A 19,013-nucleotide genomic window follows, 5' to 3' on the forward strand; every position below is an offset into this window, starting at 1 on the left:
TGTGAGGTGGGTGGGGCTGAGAGGGCTCTCACAGCAGCTGCCCTTTCAAGGACAAAGACTCAGAGTGGCCTACAATCTCCTTTCCCTTCCTCCCCCACAACAGACACCCTGTGTGGTGGGTGGGGCTGAGAGGGCTCTCTCAGCAGCTGCCCTTTCAAGGACAACCTCTGCCAGAGCTCTGGCTGACCCAAGGCCATTCCAGAAGTTGCAAGAGGAGGAGTGGGGAATGAAACCCTGTTCTCCCAGATAAGAGTCCGCACACTTCACCACTACACCAAACTGGAAGGGAGGGAGGGAGGGAGGCAAATAGATGGGGGAAGCATAGAAAGGTAGGAAAAAAGCCACTTTACCTATAAATGCAGTCTCCAAGCCACTGGCAGATTTGGCTTGGGGAAGTGATTTAAAGAGACAGATAATTTCTCCAAGCTGCCCAGCAGGGCAGTGGAGGCTTGGAGAGCCACACAATATGTGTAAAGCCGCACTTTGGCCACGCCAGCAGCACTAGACCTTTAATCTTGGTTTAGCCCTGTCCCCAGGCTGACATCCTACACTAAAATAATAGAATCACAGAGTTTGTTTCTCCGATTCCCTGACCGATTTCACACTCACCTTACGCCGCTGTCGCGTTTGTCTTCTCACCGTGGCGTCCGTCCGATTTCCCACTATCTGCACCGTGGCTGCAGCAAACATCGTGGTTTTTGCACAGCAAAGGGAAACCGCTAAAAACCAGTTTCTGTTTGCTGCACAAAACCCCGCAATGCTTGCTGCAGCCCCGGCGCAGATAGTGGGAAATCAGGACATCGCGCTGAGAAGACATACGTGACAGCAGCTTAAGGTGAGTGAGAAATTGGTCCGTGATTCTAGTGTCGAATATCAGTTTGGGAACAGAGTTAAAACCATGATTAACGGTCTAGTGTGAAACTGGTTCCCAAAGTTCTTCTATTTACGTCAGAACAGACGCAAGCACCCACCCGTGTTCTTGGCTCCTCCTAGCCGATCTTCCTGTCGGAGCTCAGAAGCTAAGCTAACCCTGGTCTGTTCTCAGATGGGAGACCTCCAAGCAAATCCAGGGTCACTGGGCAGAGTCAGGCGAAGGCAAATAGGGTTGCCAGGTCCCGTTCAAGAAATATCTGGGGGCTTTGGGGGTGGAGCCAGGAGACACTGGGGGTGGAGCCAGGAGACACTGGGGGTGGGTCCAGGAACAAAGTTGTGACAAGGATGATTGAACTTCGAAGGGAGTTCTGGCCATCACATTTAAAGGGACCGCACACCTTTTAGATGCCTTCCCTCCAGTGGAAATAATGAAGGACAGGGGCACCTTCTTTGGGGGCTCACAGAATTGGACCCCCTGGTTCAATCCTTTTGAAACTTGGAGGGTATTTTGGGGAGAGGCCCCAGATACTATGCTGCAAATTTGAGGCCTCTACCTCAAAAAAACAGTGCCCTCACGAGCCCTCGCAGATCAATTCTCCATTATACCCTATGGAAATCAGTCTCCCTAGGGAATAATGGAGTGCTCAGGAGATATTTCCCTTCCCCCCCTCCCCCCGCTTTCTGAGGACCCTGAAGCAGGGGGAGGGCCTCCAAACCAGGGGATCCCCTGCCCCCACCTGGGGATTGGCAACCCTATTTCCCGCTTTAAAAAAACCATTTGGCAAACACAAGGTTTCAGTGGGTGCTCTTTGGTGCTGTGTTGGGGGCCCGGCTCTAGCGATTGACTTCTTTTGTTCTTGTGGTGAGACAAGGTGAATGCCCACCTGATCCCACCCCCTCCGTTGCTGTGGGCTCTCTGCCGTTTCCTGGTTTTTAGCGAACAGATGTCGATGGATGGATGGACGGAAGGATTAAACAAGTCCCTATTGTAGGAAATGTAAATATTTCAGCCATGCTCTGCACATGATCTTTGCACAATGAAAACAAATAACCGAGGAAAGAATCCACCCCAAAGCTCCGCTTGGGAGCCTAACATAAAAACTACAGGAATATGCAGCCACTTCACTAGAGTTGCCAAGTCCAATTCAAGAAATATCTGGGGACTTTGGGGGTGGAGCCAGGAGACATTAGGGGTGGAGCCAAGATCAAGGCTGTGACAAGCATCATTGAACTCCAAAGGGAGTTCTGGCCATCACATTTAAAGGGACGGCACACCTTTTCAATGCCTTCCTTCCATAGGAAATAATGGATAGGGGCACCTTCTTTTGGGACTCACAGAATTGGACCCCCTGGTTTAATCTTTTTGAAACTTGGGGGGTATTTTGGGGAGAGGCACTGGATGCTTTACTGAAAATGTGGTGCCTCTGCCCCAAAAAACAGCCCCCCCAGAGCCCCAGATACCCGCGGATAAATTCCCCATGATTTTCTATGGGAATGAATCTCCATAGGGAATAACGGAGTTCCCAGCAGACATTTCCCTCCCCTCCCCCGCTTTCTGATGACCCTGAAGCGGGGGGAGGGCCTGCAAACCAGGGGATCCCCTGCCCCCACCTGGGGATTGGCAACCCTACACTTCACCCACTAAAAGGAATACAGGGACAGCCCGTACAAATTGTCAACGCAGTTAAGCAGCAGTAAGACACACGTTCCAGATATTGTGGTGTCTCAATGGAACCCAATTGTCAGCATCTCAGTATTCCAGGCCTGTCACTGCGTTCCTTTTTGTGGTCTTATATGCGCTATTTGATTTGTATTGGAACTGCAGTATTACTTTGCTCAGGACTCAAATTGCCTTATACGTTCACATATTTGTAAACATTTTCAGGGAGCACTGAAAATTTAAAAATCTTTGTTGTATACCACCAACATAATCGATTGCATATTTTGCAATATAGGCTGCATTTGTGAATTTCCTGCATTGGGCAGGGGGTTGGACTAGATGACCCTGGAAATCCCTTCCAACTCTATGATTCTAATTTATAGTGATATATATTCATGATGGTAATTACTTAGTGTGCCTGGGGTATAATGATTCCCTTAAAGTATAATGGATCCATGGGTATCTGGAGCTCTAGGGGAGTTATTTTTTGAGGTAGAGGCACTGAAATTTAAGCATGGCCTCCAGCGCCTCTCCTCAAAAGACCTGCCAAGTTTCAAAAAGATTGGACCAAGGGGTCCCATTTTATGAGCCCCAAAAGAAGGTGCCTCTACCCTTCATTATTTCCAATGGAGGAAAGGCCTTTAAAAGGTGTGCGGTCCCTTTAAATGTGATGGCCAGAACTCAAGCTCGATTATGCTTGTCGCACCCTTGCTTCTGGCTCCACCCCCAATGTCTCCTGGCTCCACCCTCAGTGTCTCCTGGCTCCACCCCCAATGTCTCCTGTCTCCACCCCCCAAAGTCCCCAGATATTTCTTGAATTGGACCTGGCGACCTTAACATGGTTCTTTTGGATGACAGATCCCACCAGCTCCAATTAGGCTTGCCAACTTCCAGGTGGAGCCTGGAGATCTCCCAGAATTCCAACTGATCTCCAAATGCCAGAGCTCAGCTCCCCTGGAGAAAAGAACTGCGTCGAAGGGAGGACTCTCTGGCCTTGTACCCTGCTGAGACCTCTCTCCTCTTCCAACCCCAGGCCCTTCGAAGGAGCCAGCCAGAGTACTGCGGAGAAAGATCCAACCCCTGGCCCCCTCGTTTTGGTTTCCCTCCCCCTCTCCTGGCTCCGAGGGAACCTCCTGCAGCCCGGCTGCTTGTGTCCCAACATCACTTCCTCATTGGGGAGACACCCGCTGCGGCTGGACCGTGTGGTTCTGCTGCTGTAGTTCACATCCTGTTTGGGCAAAAGCGGGCTTCCTTTTCTGCCCTGCTGCAATGAGAGGGAGAGGTCAGCCCACACGACTCTCATGCAGAGAAGCAGCCCCGGATCTTTGGTGTTACTCGGCGCTGCCTTCCTTCCAACTAAATCACTTTTGCACGGAAGCTGGCCAGCCCCCGAGCCGTTGCTGCATCAAGGTGAGAAGGCGCCTAAATAGATGTGAAGCCTGCGGTGGATGTGGGGGGTCGCATCAGAGTATGTGAGGCTGACAAGAACATCACCAGTACTGGGAAGGCCTGGTCAGACTCCTCTGTGCAGCTGACCGGATGCATAAAATGCTAGCTGAAGGCAACGGAACTTCAGGCATGTATCCCTCTCTCCCCTCTTACAGAGGCGGAATTCTTCCCAGTGCAACTGGGGAGGCACCGTGGCACAGTGGTAAAAGAAGATGAAGAAAAGATTGGCTTTATATCCTGCCCTCCACTCCGAAGAGTCTCAGAGCGGCTCACAATCTCTTTTACCTTCCTCCCCCCTCCCCCAGACACCCTGTGAGGTAGATGAAGATATTGGATTTATATCCTGCCCTCCACTCCGAAGAGTCTCAGAGCAGCTCACAATCTCCTTTACCTTCCTCCCCCACAACAGACACCCTGAGAGGTAGATGAAGATATTGGATTTATATCCCGCCCTCCACTCCGAAGAGTCTCAGAGCGGCTCACAATCTCCTTTCCCTTCCTCCCCCACAACAGACACCCTGTGAGGTAGATGAAGATATTGGATTTATATCCCGTCCTCCACGCCGAAGAGTCTCAGAGCGGCTCACAATCTCCTTTCACTTCCTCCCCCCTCCCCCAGACACCCTGTGAGGTAGATGAAGATATTGGATTTATATCCCGCCCTCCACTCCGAAGAGTCTCAGAGCAGCTCACAATCTCCTTTACCTTCCTCCCCCACAACAGACACCCTGAGAGGTAGATGAAGATATTGGATTTATATCCCGCCCTCCACTCCGAAGAGTCTCAGAGCGGCTCACAATCTCCTTTCCCTTCCTCCCCCACAACAGACACCCTGTGAGGTAGATGAAGATATTGGATTCATATCCCACCCTCCACTCCAAAGAGTCTCAGAGCGTCTCACAATCTCCTTTCCCTTCCTCCCCCACAACAGACACCCTGTGAGGTAGATGAAGATATTGGATTTATATCCCGCCCTCCACTCCGAAGAGTCTCAGAGCGGCTCACAATCTTCTTTCCCTTCCTCTCCCACAACAGACACCCTGTGAGGTAGAAGAAGATATTGGATTTATATCCCGCCCTCCACTCTGAAGAGTCTCAGAGCGGCTCACAATCTCCTTTATCTTCTTCCCCCACAACAGACACCCTGTGAGGTGGGAGAGGCTGAGAGGGCTCTCACAGCAGCTGCCCTTTCAAGGACAACTCTGCAAGAGTTTTGGCTGACCCAATGCCATTCTAGCAGGTGCAAGTGGAAGAGTGGGGAATCAAACCCGTTTCTCCCAGATAAGAGTCCGCACATTTCACCACTACACCAAACTGCCTGCCATGTGGTAGAGCATCCACAGGGCAGGCAGAAGGTCCCAGGGTTCAATCCCCGACATCTCCAGTAGAATGGAGAATCTCCAGTAGAATCTCCAGTAGAACGCAGGAGAAAGACCTCTGCCTAAGACACCAGAGAGGGGGAGAGCATGTGACAGGTGGGTCTTTCACATGTATTGTGTGGCTCTGGAAGCACCCACTGCCCTGTTGGCTGGCTTGGAGAAGGCATTTGTCTCTCTAAATCACTTATCCAAGCCAAATCAGCTAGCAGCTTGGAAAATGCATTTAAAGTTGCTTTCTTTCTACCTTCCCTTGACCCCCTCAACTATCTTCCTTCCTTCCTTCCTTCCTTCCTTCCTTCCTTCCTTCCTTCCTTCCTTCCTTCCTTCCTTCCTTCCTTCCTTCCTTCCTTCCTTCCTTCCTTCCTTCCTTCCTTCCTTCGTCTTGTGGCTCTCAAAACATCTGATGTTTATTCTGTGTGGCTCTTACACTTAGCAAGTTTGGCCACTCTTGGCATGCAGAAGATCCTGGATCAATTCCTGGCATCTCCAGTTAAAAACACCAGGCCGGAAGTGATATGAAGGACCTTAGCTTGAGACTCTGGAGAGCCGCTGCCAGCAGTCTGAGAAAACAAGACCGGCCGTGATGGACCAAAGTCTGGTTCTCAATCAGGCAGTTTCCGGTGTTCAACTGTCTGTCTGATGCCTAAGGAATTGTCCAAGAACAATGACATGAACCTGCCTTTCTCTCTTCCCTCAGAAGCTTCCTCAAAGCTGACCTTGTATGAAAAGGCTGTGGGACAATGTTTCAGACCCCTCCACAGGGTTGCTAACCTCCAGGTGGGGCCTGGAGATCTCCTGGAATTCCAGCTGCTTTCCAGCCTACAGAAATCAGTTTCCCTGGAGAAAAGGGCTGCATTTGAAGATGGATTCTAGGACCGCCCCCTTTCCCTGCTGAGTGCCTGCCTGTCTCCTGGCTCTGCCGTCCCCCACCTCCCAGCTTTGCATGTCAGGGGGCTACTCAAGGGTGCAAGAGCCGCAGCAAAAGGAACATCAAAGCGCAAAACCCCCCCCCATCTTCAGGGGGTGTTTGCAGCAGTGTACAAATGTGCTGAGAAGGGCATCTGCCTCCATGCTGTGCAGGGTTGCCAATTCTGCCTTGGGAAATTCCTGGAGATTTGGGGGTGGAGCTTTGGAACAGTGGGATATGCAGAGGGGAGGGATTAGGCTACCAAAGCCCTGATCTGACCCAAGGCCATTCCAGCACTTGCTTTGCCAGGCTTGCTCAATCGCAGAGGAGCTACAGAGCAAAGTCTCTATTTTCTCCATTGGCTGAGGCTCCTTTATTGGGGAGGAAGGGGAGGGGGAAGCAATCCCAGAGAGAGAGGGGGGGGGTTGGAATTAAGAAAGCACTCTGACCTTCCCGAAATCCTGCACATCGAACAAGTCGAAGACCTCAAAGAGCTCGCTCTTGCGCAGGCCAAACTTCTCGGAGCAGGTGGCCAAAAACGTCCGGATGTTCTTGAGGCAGAGGAACTGAAAGGGAAACACATGGAAGAGGCCTGTGAGAGCTCTCTGAGGCTCAGCCGTCCCCACCCTGGGATGCTCCATACACTCTAAGCTCACCCCGTTCCTTAAAGGACAGCTGGCATATCAGACTTAAAAGAGACATTGTCTATGAAGAACCCTGGAAATCTGGCGATTGTGATTCACATATTTACTAATTTTTATTGTTACTAGAAGTTAGAACAGGGGTGTCAAACATACGGCCCAGAGGGCAAATCAGACCCCTGGAGGGCTCCTATCAGGCCCCCAAGCAACTGGCTGTTGTCCATTTCCTTCTCTCTCTCTTTTGCTTCCTTCTGTATCACAGCTTGCTTTGCAAGGCTTGGTCAATCGCACAGGAGCTACAGAGCAAAACCTCTATTTTCTCCATTGGCTGAGACTCCTCCCTTGGGGAGGAAGGAGGGGAGGAGGGAGAGCTTGCTTTGCCAGGCTCTGTCAATTGCACAGCGGAGCTACTGAGCCAACCCTCTCTTCCGTCTACTGGCTGAGGCTCCTCCCCCTCTTGATCCCCCGGGGAAGGAAGGAAAGAGCCAGAGCTTCCTTTGCCCAATTCCCTGGATCCCATGGGAGAAATACAAAGAAAGCACCTTAAGACCAACAAGCGCTAATGTATTGAGCATGTTTTAAGTTTTTTAAAAAATCTTTAGTTATGTTTGTCTGTGTCCCTTATAAAGTTTATATCTCTGCTATCTAATCTTAAATAGGTGCACAAACAGTCTGGCCTGACATGGCCTGGCCCAACAAGGTCTCATTTATGTCAGATCCGGCCCTCATAACAAATGCTCTTAGCTCACCCCATTTCTTGAAGGATGGCTGGCATATGAGACTTAAAAGAGGCATTGCCTACAGAACTCTGGGAATCTGGCTATGGTGACTGTGATTCATGTATTTACTAATGTTTATTATTACTAGAGGTTAGAATAGGGGTGTCAAACGTGCGGCCTGGGGGCCAAATCAGGGCTCAAATCAGGCCCCCAAATGACTGGCTGTCATCTGCTTCCTTCTGCATCACCGCTTGCTTTTTCAGGCTTGCTCAATTGCAGCTACAGAGTCCCTTGAAATGTGATGGCCAGAACTCCCTTGGAGTTCAATTATGCTTGTCACAGCCTTGATCTCAGCTCCACCCCTAATGTCTCCTGGCTCCACCCCCAAAGTCTCCTGGCCATCGCATTTAAAGGGACCTCACACATTTAAAATGCCTTCTTTCCACTGGAAATAATGAAGGACAGGGGCACCTTTGTTCGGGGCTCATAGAATCGAACCGCCTGGTCCAATCCTTTTGAAACATGGGGAGTATTTTGGAGAGATGCACTGGATGCCATGCTGAAAATTTGGTGCCTCTATCTCAAAAGACAGCCCCCCCCCCAGAGCCACAAGTACCTGTGGATTAATTCTCCATTATTTCCTATGGGAATAAGTCTCCATAGGGAATAACAGAGTTCCCAGGAGCCATTTCCCTCCCCCCCACCCCGCTTTCTGATGACCCTGAAGCGGGGGGAGGGCCTCCAAACTGGGGGATCCCCTGCCCCCACCTGGGGATAAGCAACCCTATGGAGAAGGCATTTCTCTCTTTAAATCACTTCTCTGGGCCAAATGTCCTGGTGGCTTGAAGGATGCATTTAAAGTTGCTTTCTTTCCACCGCTCCCTCCCTCATTTATTTTCCTTCCCTCCTTCCTTGTCTTGCGGCTCTCAGACATCTGACATTCATGTCCCGCAGCTCTCAGACCTCTGACACTTATTCTATGTGGCTCTTACGTTAAGCGAATTTGCCCCCCCACCCCCGTCACTGAACGATGGCCCCTCCCCCACCATGCCCCACAGGAGAGGCCTAATCTTTTGAGTTTCCTGGCAGGCCCTGTGAAGGCATTCTGCCCCTCCCCTCCCCAGCCCAGCACTGATTGTCATTCCTCTCCAGCCTTCCTCTCTGCTGATCAAGAGTACCGCCCTGCCTGTATCTTGCTGGTTTTCTTTCCCCACAGCTGCACTTCCCACTTCCGTCCTTCTTGCAGCTGAAAAGGTCCCAGCTCAGAAGGGAACTGATTCAAAAAGCTATCGCTCAAAAAGCCCTGACCGGCTAAGGTTGCCACTCTCCAGGTGGTGACAAAGCAAGAGACAATGTGCTCTTTAAATGCTATAAGATTAGTCGAAAATCTCTTAAAGAAAATTTACAGACTTATTTATCATTTTCATAGAATGCATTTGCTTGGAAACTAATCCACACTCTCAATTAATGTTGCCAAGTCCAATTCAAGAAATATCTGGGGACTTTGGAGGTGGAGCCAGGAGACTTTGGGGGTGGAGCCAGGAGACATTAGAGGTGGAGCCAAGATCAAGGCTGTGACAAGCATAATTGAACTCCAAAGGGAGTTCTGGCCATCACATTTAAAGGGACGGCACACCTTTTCAATGCCTTCCTTCCATAGGAAATAATGAAGGATAGGGGCACCTTCTGTTGGGGCTCATAGAATTGGACCCCCTGGTCCAATCTTTTTGAAACCTAGTGGGTATTTTGGGGAGAGGCACTAGATGCTATACTGAAAATTTGGTGCCTCTACCCCAAAAATAGCCCCCCCAGAGCCCCATATACCCGTGGATCAATTCTCCATGATTTTCTATGGGAATAAATCTCCATAGGGAATAACAGAGTTCCCAGCAGACATTTCCCTCCCCTCCCCCTCGCTTTATGATGACCCTGAAGCGGGGGGAGGGTCTCCAAACCAGGGGATCCCCTGCCCCCACCTGGGGATTGGCAACCCTACTCTCAATGGAGCACTTTAAGTTTTTAACAAGCAAATCAGAAAAACATTACTTGCAAAGACAAACTAACAAATAAACCAAGAAACTGGTTTATTTAACTGTAAGAAACTGATGAGTCCACTTGACTCCCTGCGTGTAAATTACTTCTGAGCATTGGTTCCAGATTATGGAACTATATTGATGAGGAAGTTTTGAATTGAAACATGAAACTCTACTTGCGAATCGTGTTATCAATAGTACTTCTCTTCAGCAATTGAATCAATTCTTCAAAACATTTTAAAAATTCTTTCAACATTTGTCTTGCTTTTTCACAGAGAGGTCTGTGCGTCAACATTGCTACACTTGAGTAGCACATCTTTATGGACTCCTGTGAGATGGACTCTCTAACTTTATATTGATTGATTTATTGTTAGTTTGTCTTTGTTAGTAATGTTTTTCTGATTTGCTTGTTAAAAACTTGAAGTGTTCCATTGAGAGTGTGGATTAGTTTCCAAGCAAATGCATTCTATAAAAATGATAAATAAGTCTGTAAATTTTCTTTAAGAGATTTTTGACTAATCTTATAGCAGGGGTGGCCAACGGTAGCTCTCCAGATGGTTTTTTGCCTACAACTCCCATCAGCCCCAGCCAGCATGGCCGATGGCTGGAGCTGATGGGAGTTGTAGGCAAAAAACATCTGGAGAGCTACCGTTGGCCACCCCTGCACTATATTATAGAAACAATGAATAATTTAAGACCGTTTTGCTAATGAACAATAAACCCCACTCCACAATACAGCAGCTTCCACAGAATTCTAGAATTCTCTGAACAAATCCTAGAATCCTAGAACAAAGTTGGAAGGGTCCATAGAGGTCATCTAGTCCATCCCCCTGCTCAATGCAGGATCAGCCTAGACTCGCATCCCTGACCAGTGTTTGTCCAGCCTCTGCTCGAAGACTCCCGGCGAGGGAGAGCTCACCACCTCCCTAGGTAGCCAATTCCACTTTTGAACAACTCATACTGGGAAAAAGTTCTTCCTAATATCCAGCTGGTACCTTCCTGCCCTTAATTGAGACCCAATATCGCGAGTCCTCTCTGCTGCCAACGGAAACAGCTCCCTGCCCTCCTCCAGACGTCTTCCATTTGGTCCTTCAGTCATTGATAGAGATAATTTTTTCCCTTTTCATGTTTTTGGTGTTTCCCCTCTTCCTTTGCATGGTCAGGAAAATGAGGATCGACATTGGATGCTGGAAAGCACGGATTTCCCCTCCAAACCTCAGTTCCTAGGAAAGTGTTGGTCTGAGGGTTCCAGACTTGCTCAAAGTCTGACAGGAAAAAAACCTGAGGGCTCCTGAGGGCTCACAGGAGGAGAACAGTTTGTAAATCCCCGTTTCCAAGTTGGCTTTTTTGGTCAATGTCAAGCCCAGATAATCCCAATAATGAAGTCCTTTGTTGCTTTCAAATAAACTTGTTTATTCAGGATTCAAAGGTGCTCCACTTAACAGAGTCAGTGGATTTACTGAGATACAAAAGGTTACATGCTTGCTATATAGGAAAGGAAAGGACAGGTCCCCTGTGCAAGCACCAGTCATTTCCGACTCTGGGGTGATGTTGCTTTCACACCGTTTTCACGGCAAACTTTTTACGGGGTGGTTTGCCCTTGCCTTCCCCAGTCATCTGCACTTTCCCCCAGCAAGCTGGGGACTCATTTTGCCGACCTCGGAAGGATGGAAGGCTGAGTCAACCTCGAGCTGGCTACCTGAACCCAGCTTCTGCCGGGATCGAACTCAGGTCATGAGAAGGGAGCTCACACTGCAGGACTGCAGCTTTGCCACTCTGCGCCACGTATACGTTTGCTAGAAATCTATTTTGATAAGGCCAGTTATATTTTTGTGTTAGAGCAACCTTATTTGTGTTAGCTTTCAGAAGCACAATTGAGACTAATTTATACACGGAAGCGTTGCTTTGGAGCTCTGCCACCCTTATCTGTGTTTCACTTTGGTTTCTGAACCTCCAGGCGGGTCTGCGTATCTCCTGGAAATAACAGCTGGTCTCCAAATGACAGAGATCAGTTGGCCAGGAGGAGATGGCAGCTTCGGAGGGTAGAGTGAATGGCAATACACCACGCTGGGGTCCTTCCCCTCCCCAACCCAGTCTGGAGTTGGCAACCGTAGCAGAAACAACCAGGTCCGTATGCTCCTCCTCCTTTCTTTCTTGGTTTACGTAGCATGTTTTTAGAGCCCCTTTTTGACCCTGTCGTCCTCAAAACTGTTAACAACACAATTTTATACCAAATTGCGTGGAATCAAAAATCATTTAAACGATAGCTAAGTCTTGGACTTGATCCCTGGTATCTCCAGGTAAAAGGACCAGGTAGCAGGTGATGGGAAAGACCGTTCTCTGCCTGAGACCCTGGAGAGCTGCTGCCAGTCTGAGGAGACAAGACTAACACTGATGGATCAAGCGTCTGGCTGAGTCTGTAGAAGGCAGCTTCATGTTTGAATTAATGCGAAGTATACTTTCTTTCACAGGAACTGCACTGATTCTTCCTCATCTCATTTTGTTGTTCACCAGGGGCCAATCTTGGTGTTTCTGGGGAAAATCTATGGTTTCTCCGGATGCTGTAGCCATTTGGGAGGGAAACAACAATTGTACCATAGAGTTTTCCCTCTCAAATGGCTAGAGCATCCGGGGGAAACATAGAGTTTTCTCAGAAACGCCTAGAGGGGCCACTGTGCAATGTCACCGGCACGATGACATCACTTCTGAGTGACATCATCGTGACGGGTTGGGAACCTCCCAGGCGGGGGAGCCCCTGCGCAGACCGGGGACTTGGGAGCTCTACCCCTGATATAGCTAATCCTCCAAGAGTTTACAGGGCTTTTTGTACAGGGCCTACTGTAAGCTCCAGGGGGATTGGCTACATCAGGGGTGTGTGGCCTAATATGCAAAGGAGTTCTTGCTACAAAAAAGCACCCTGATTTCCACCTATGTATCCTGGCCATGCGTTAAGCTGAGGGCTCTGTAATTAAGAACATAAGAACATAAGAGAAGCCATGTTGGATCAGGCCAAGGGCCCATCCAGTCCAACACTCTGTGTCACACAGTGGCCAAAAAACCCTCAAGTGCCAACAGGAAGTTCACAAGTGGGGCTAGAAGCTCTTCCACTTTGCCCTCCCCACCCAAGCACCAAGAATACGGAGCATCACTGCCCCAGACAGTTCCAACAATATGCTGTGGCTATTACCCACTGATGGACCTCTGCTCCATATTTTTATCCAGACCCCTCTTGAAGCTGCCTATGCTTGCAGCCGCCGCCACATCCTGTGGCAGTGAATTCCACATGTTAATCACCCTTTGGGTGAAGAAGTACTTCCTTCTATCCATTTTAACCCTATTGCTCAGCAATTTCATTGAACGCCCACGAGTTCTTGTATTGTGGGAAAGAGAAAAAAGTACTTCTTTCTCTACTTTCTCCATCCCATGCATTATCTTGTAAACCTCTATCATGTCACCCCGCAGTCGACGTTTCTCCAAGCTAAAGAGTCCCAAGCGTTTCAACCTTTCTTCATAGGGAAAGTGTTCCAGCCCTTTAATCATTCTAGTTGCCCTTTTCTGCACTTTTTCCAATGCTATAATATCCTTTTTGAGGTGCGGCGACCAGAACTGCACACAGTACTCCAAATGAGACCGCACCATCGATTTATACAGGGGCATTATGATACTGGCTGATTTGTTTTCAATTCCCTTCCTAATAATTCCCAGCATGGTGTTGGCCTTTTTTATTGCAATCTCACACTGTCTTGACATTTTCAGTGAGTGCTCTACCATGACCCCAAGATCTCTATTAGCCACAGTACATTACTGGAACTGTCTGGGGCAGTGATGCTCTGTATTCTTGGTTCTTGGGGGGAGGGGCAAAGTGAAAGGGCTTCTAGACCCACTTGTGAACCTCCTGATGGCACTTGGGGTTTGTTTGTTTGTTTGCCACTGTGTGACAGACAGAGTGTTGGACTGGATGGGCCATTGGCCTGATCCAACATGGCTTCTCTTATGTTCTTATGTTCTCTCTCTTGTTCAGTCTCTGCCAGTTCACACCCCATCAACTTGTATTTGTAGCTGGGATTCTTGGCCCCAATGTGCATTACTTTGCACTTGGCCACATTGAACCTCATCTGCCACGTTGACGCCCACTCACCCAGCCTCAACAGATCCCTTTGGAGTGCCTCACAATCCTCTCTGGTTCTCACCACCCTGAACAATTTAGCGTAATCTGCAAACTTAATAAAACCCTCCTATCCCTCATGAAAGCAGCTCCGCCCCTCAAGCGTGACTGAAGAGAGTGAAAGCCGAAAGGCAGACTTGATCAGATCTGTCCGGGGACAGGCTTTGTTACATGCGATGAGCTCTGGAGAGTATCTGCCTCCTGATCTAGAGAGCTCGTAAAGGAAATGGCAAACCCAAACTCAGCAAGCGAGTAATGTAAATCTTGTGGCTCTTTCGCTGAGATGCACAGAGGTGCACAGCAAAACTCGCCGTGTTCTGCCAGGCTGACAGCTTGGATTCAAGTGTGCCCGCAGAAGACAGCGACAAGAGCAGTCAGAAGGCTGTCACCCTCCTGGTGAGCAGCGTCGCTTCGCTGAACACCCCTTTACATTCTGTATTGTGAGCCAGCTGGAGTTGCTAGCCTCCAGGTGAACACAGAAGAACTGTGGGCCAGGACACTGGAAGCCCTCTCATTGTTGCCCCCTCCCCCGCACAAAGAATACAGAGCATCGCTGCCCCAGACGTAAGACCATAATAGAAGCTATGTTGGATCAGGCCAACCTCCAGGTGGTAGCTGAAGATCTTCTGCTATTTTGCAACTGTTCTCCAAGCAATACAGATCAGTTCCCCTGGAGAAAATGGCTGTTTAATAAGAACATAAGAGAAGCCATGTTGGATCAGGCCAATGGCCCATCCAGTCCAACACTCTGTGTCACACAGTGGCCAATACACACACACACACACACACTATGGCTAATAACCACTGATGGACTTCTACTCCATATTTTTATCCAATCCCCTCTTGAAGTTGGCTATGCTTGTAGCCACCACCACTTCCTGTGGCAGTGAATTCCACATGTTAATCACCCTTTGGGTGAAGAAGTACGTCCTTCTATCCATTTTAACCTGACTGCTCAGCAATTTCATCGAATGCCCACGAGTTCTTGTATTGTGAGAAAGGGAGAAAAGGACTTCTTTCTCTACTTTCTCCATCCCATGCATAATCTTGTCAACCTCTATCATGTCACCCCGCAGTCGACATTTCTCCAAGCTAAAGAGCCCCAAGCGTTTTAACCTTTCTTCATAGGGAGTTTTCCAAACCTTTAATCCTTCTAGTTGCCCTTTTCTGCACTTTTCCCAATGCTATAATATCCTTTTTTGAGATGCTGTGACCAGAATTGTACACAGTATTCCAAATGAGACCGCACCATCGATTTATGCAGGGGCATTATGATACTGGCTGATTTGTTTTGAGTTCCCTTCCTAATAATTCCCAGCATGGCGTTGGCCTTTTGCTTTGGAAGGCAGACTGTAGGACTCTGAAGTCCCTCCCCTTCCCAAACCCCATCTACCTCATGCTCCACCCCCAAATCTCCCCTCTCTGTGATCCCCTCTTTCCCAACCTTCCCCTCTCAGTGGTCCACTGTGGGGGAGGGGAAGCTAAAGCAAGAACATCCGTGGCAGGGGGAGGAACTTCACAGGGGACTGGGTGTGTGATGGCAGCTCTTGCCCAGCTGTTTCTGCTAAGCGGTCCTCTCACACCACACACCTAACACTTGTCTTCCTCTCTCTCTCCCTCTGACTGACTGACTGATTTTGCACTTGTTCTGGGGCTTCTCTCCGTTTTCACACAAGCTACCCTGGAGCTGTGAGTTGGCGTGCTGCTTTTCTGCAGTAAGTGAGATCCTCTTACAAGCAGTTTCTGCTCGCTGGGGAAAAACAGCGTGCCAACTCGCAGCTTCGGGGCAGCTTAGGGTTGCCAAGTCCAAATTAAGAAATATCTGGGGACTTTGGGGGTGGAGCCAGGGGTCTTTGGGGGTGGAGCCAGGAGACATTGGGGCGGAGCCGAGAGCAAGGGTGTGACAAGCATAATTGAACTCCAAGGGAGTTCTGGCCATCACATTTAAAGGGACTGCACAAATTTTTAAATGCCTTCCTTCCATAGGAAATAATGAAGGATAGGGGCACCTTCTTTTGGGGCTCAAAGAATTGGACCCCCTGGTCCAATCTTTTTGAATCTTGGGAGGTATTTTGGGGAGAAGCACTAGATGCTATACTGAAAATATGGTGCCTCTATCTCAAAAAACAGCCCCCCCCCAGAGCCCCCGATACCTGCAGATCAATTCCCCATCATTCCCTATGGGAATCGTTCATGGAGGTGCATGATGGCTCTGGGGGCGGGGCTTCCCCCGCTGGCCAGCTGGCTGGGGGAGGGGGGAAGCCTGTAAAACCGGGGGATCCCCCTCTGGGACCTGGGGATTGGGAAGCCTAGGGCAGCTAGTGTGAAAACGGAGAGAAGCAACGGGAGCAAAAGGGCTCTCCACCCGGAACAAGCCCTAGTGTGAAATTGGTCTCCCTCTCAACTCAACAGAAGCTGTAGATCAGGGGTGTCGAGCTAATTTGATATGAGGGCCAGATCTGACATAAATGAAGTCTTGTTGGGCCGGGCCATGTCAGGCCAAGCTATGTGTGCACCTATTTAACATTCGGTAGCAGAAATATAAACTTTTTAAAGGACACAGACAAACACAGCTAAAGATTTTTTTTTTAACCTGCTAAAAACATTAGCACTTGTTGGTCTTAAAGGTGCTTTCTTTGTATTTTTCCCATGGGATCCAGGGAACTGGGCAAAGGAAGCTCTGGCTCTTTCCCTCCCTCCCCAGGGGACCAGGAGGGGGAAGAGCCTCAGCCAATGGAGAAAACAGAGGTTTTGCTCTGTAGCTCCTGTGCGATTGAGTAAGCCTTGCAAAGCAAGTTGAGATGCAGAAGGAAGCAAGAGCGAGGGAGAAGGAAGCAAACAAGAGTCAATTGCTTGGGGCCTGATAGGAGCCCTCCGTGGGCCTGATTTGGCCTCCGGGCCACATGTTTGACACCCCTGCTTATACCACTAAAGAAAAAACTTGCATGGAAATACCCGACTTGTGAAGTGCTCAGCCTGAACTCATCGACCTGGTTTATTAGTGAACGTGCGCCCATTGTACAATTCAAGAATGCACAGTACATGGAAAATACTGCCTCCGGCTATACACATTGTGTGTGTGTGTGTGTTGTACTTAAAACATTCTGATGATTACCTCATGGCTTGACATTTATGGCTGGCTCTGCCTCTGGTTAGTTGGCAACTGACAGCAAGTTTGGTGTGGTGGTGAAGTGCACAGACTTTAATCTGGGAGAACCATGTTTGATTCCCCACTCCTCCCCTTGAGGCTGCTGGAGTGACCTTGGGTCAGTCACAAGTTCTTTCAGAGCTGTTCTCTCAAGAGCAGTTTCTCTCAGAGCTCCCTCAGCCCCACCTCCCTCACAGGGTGTCTGTTGTGGGGAGGGGAAAGGAAAGGGTATTGTAAGCCACTCTGAGACTCCTTTGGGTAGTGAAGGCCAGGGTATAAATCCAATCTCTTCTCTTCTTTTGTGGCAGCCGTTTTTTGGTTTGCGCCTGCCGCCTTGTTTCAGAATTCCAAAGGTGTTCACATTCTTCCACAAAATTCTGGCTTTAATTTAAAAGTTTTAGAAACTGGTTCAGGTGGCAACGCTACTCCTGGTTCAAGTTAAAGTTGCTTTCTTTCCACCTCTCCCTCCCCATCTTCCTGATCTCAAACATTTGACATTTATTCTATATGGCTCTTACATTAAGCAAGTTTGGCTACCCTTGAACAGTGATACAGATTAAATAATATTGCTTAAGCAGCAGCAGCCACAACAGTTTTTGGTTTTGTGTCTCTCCCCTCTTTCCCCGTGTATTTTTAAATTACCCCTCTTCTCTCCTGCACTTGGCTTCTTCAGTGTATGTGGCCCCACCCCCTTCAGCAGCCATTTTGGGCCTTCTCTATCTCCCATGGCAACCATTTTGTAGATGCACCCACAACACTGTGTCAGAGTTCCACAGGTGCCCACAGGCTCAAAAAGGTCTGCGGGGGGCGGGTCCCTGATCTAGCTACTAACTTTTTTTTTGCTGCATTTTGTTGGGAGGAGGGAGATGGAGTGACTTTAGAAAGAGGTAACGTGTGAATTCCAAACTTAAGAGACAGAGGGCCGCAACAAGTGAGCAAGGATCCCATGTGTACAGTTCTGTGAAAGCTGTGTGCATCAGTACAATGGCAGCAAAATGAAAATTTCTGCAGGAAGATTTTGGTGGTGGTTGAGGCCCCGTTGTTGAGATCTGGAGCCAACCTCTTCCTTCTTAACGGCCTCCACAGTCCATACACAAATGAGGAATTTGCCTATGCAAATGAATTTGCATTTTGTCACTGAGATGCCAAACTGGCTCCAGCACTGCAGGTGTGCGGTTGCCATCTCTCCGTAGACGTTACGGCCATGTTTGCTTTTCGTCCGTTCTGTGTCACTGCCGATAAGTATGGAGTCTATAAGGGGAGAAGAATCTAGCTGTTTCCCTTGTGCAACATCCACCCTCCCACAGTGGCTTTTCTCCCACTTCTACCCCTGATGCAGATTTTCTCTCTTTAACATCCGCTTGGAAATCTGGGGTCTGGGGAAAAGCTTTGTGCAGCAGGGGTGGGGCGGGGTGTGCTTTTGAAAAGACATCCAGAAGACAGGGACTGAAGATCCACCACTCTTTCCCTCAGAGTGGTAGCGACCAGTGTTCCCTCTAAGCTGCAGAGTCTTATGTGCAAAAATTCTGCTTTGTGTGCTCCTGGCATTAAAGTTGTGAGCTGCCGCATCACGTAGTGTGCTCCGGGGCCATTTTGCCTGTGCTAAGACAAAAATGTGTGAGCTGGAGGCTAAGAAACTGTGAGTTTGCTCACGCTAACCCAGCTTAGAGGGAACACCGGTAGCAACACGAGCTTCCTTTTCATGTGGCTCGGCCCTCTGGAGGAAGTGCCAGAGCCCACAGAAAAGGAAGGAAGGCCCATGTTCTGCAAAAACCAACCTCCTCCCAGCCCCAAGGAAGGGTCCTCAGGGAGCAGAATCTGCGGAGCATGAGACATTCTGATCTGACCTATGGGGTAAAATGCACTGGGAAGTCATAGAGCTGGAAGGGAACATAGAAGCTATCTAGGCCAACCTTACAGCAGGGGTGTTCAACGTGCAGCTCGGGGGCCAGATCAGGCCCCCAGAAGACTCTTATCAGGCCCACAAGCACCTCACTCTCATCCTCTTTCTTCCCTTTCTCTCGCTTCCTTCGACATCA

At 49.1% G+C, this 19,013-nt stretch overlaps 1 protein-coding gene across 2 annotated transcripts in view; it reads right to left on the bottom strand.

The window, feature by feature from the left end:
• Nucleotides 1–19,013, bottom strand: part of VAV1 (vav guanine nucleotide exchange factor 1) — a 95,929-nt gene that overhangs the window by 68,892 nt on the left and 8,024 nt on the right. For both annotated transcript variants that reach the window (XM_060252051.1, XM_060252050.1), the window contains exon 2: nt 6,718–6,834. In XM_060252051.1, coding sequence (XP_060108034.1) covers nt 6,718–6,834 — 117 coding nt within the window. The remainder of the gene's footprint in view (nt 1–6,717; nt 6,835–19,013) is intronic.

Source organism: Heteronotia binoei, chromosome 13 (genome assembly GCF_032191835.1).
Source record: "Heteronotia binoei isolate CCM8104 ecotype False Entrance Well chromosome 13, APGP_CSIRO_Hbin_v1, whole genome shotgun sequence".
Taxonomy (NCBI): Eukaryota; Metazoa; Chordata; class Lepidosauria; order Squamata; family Gekkonidae; genus Heteronotia; species Heteronotia binoei.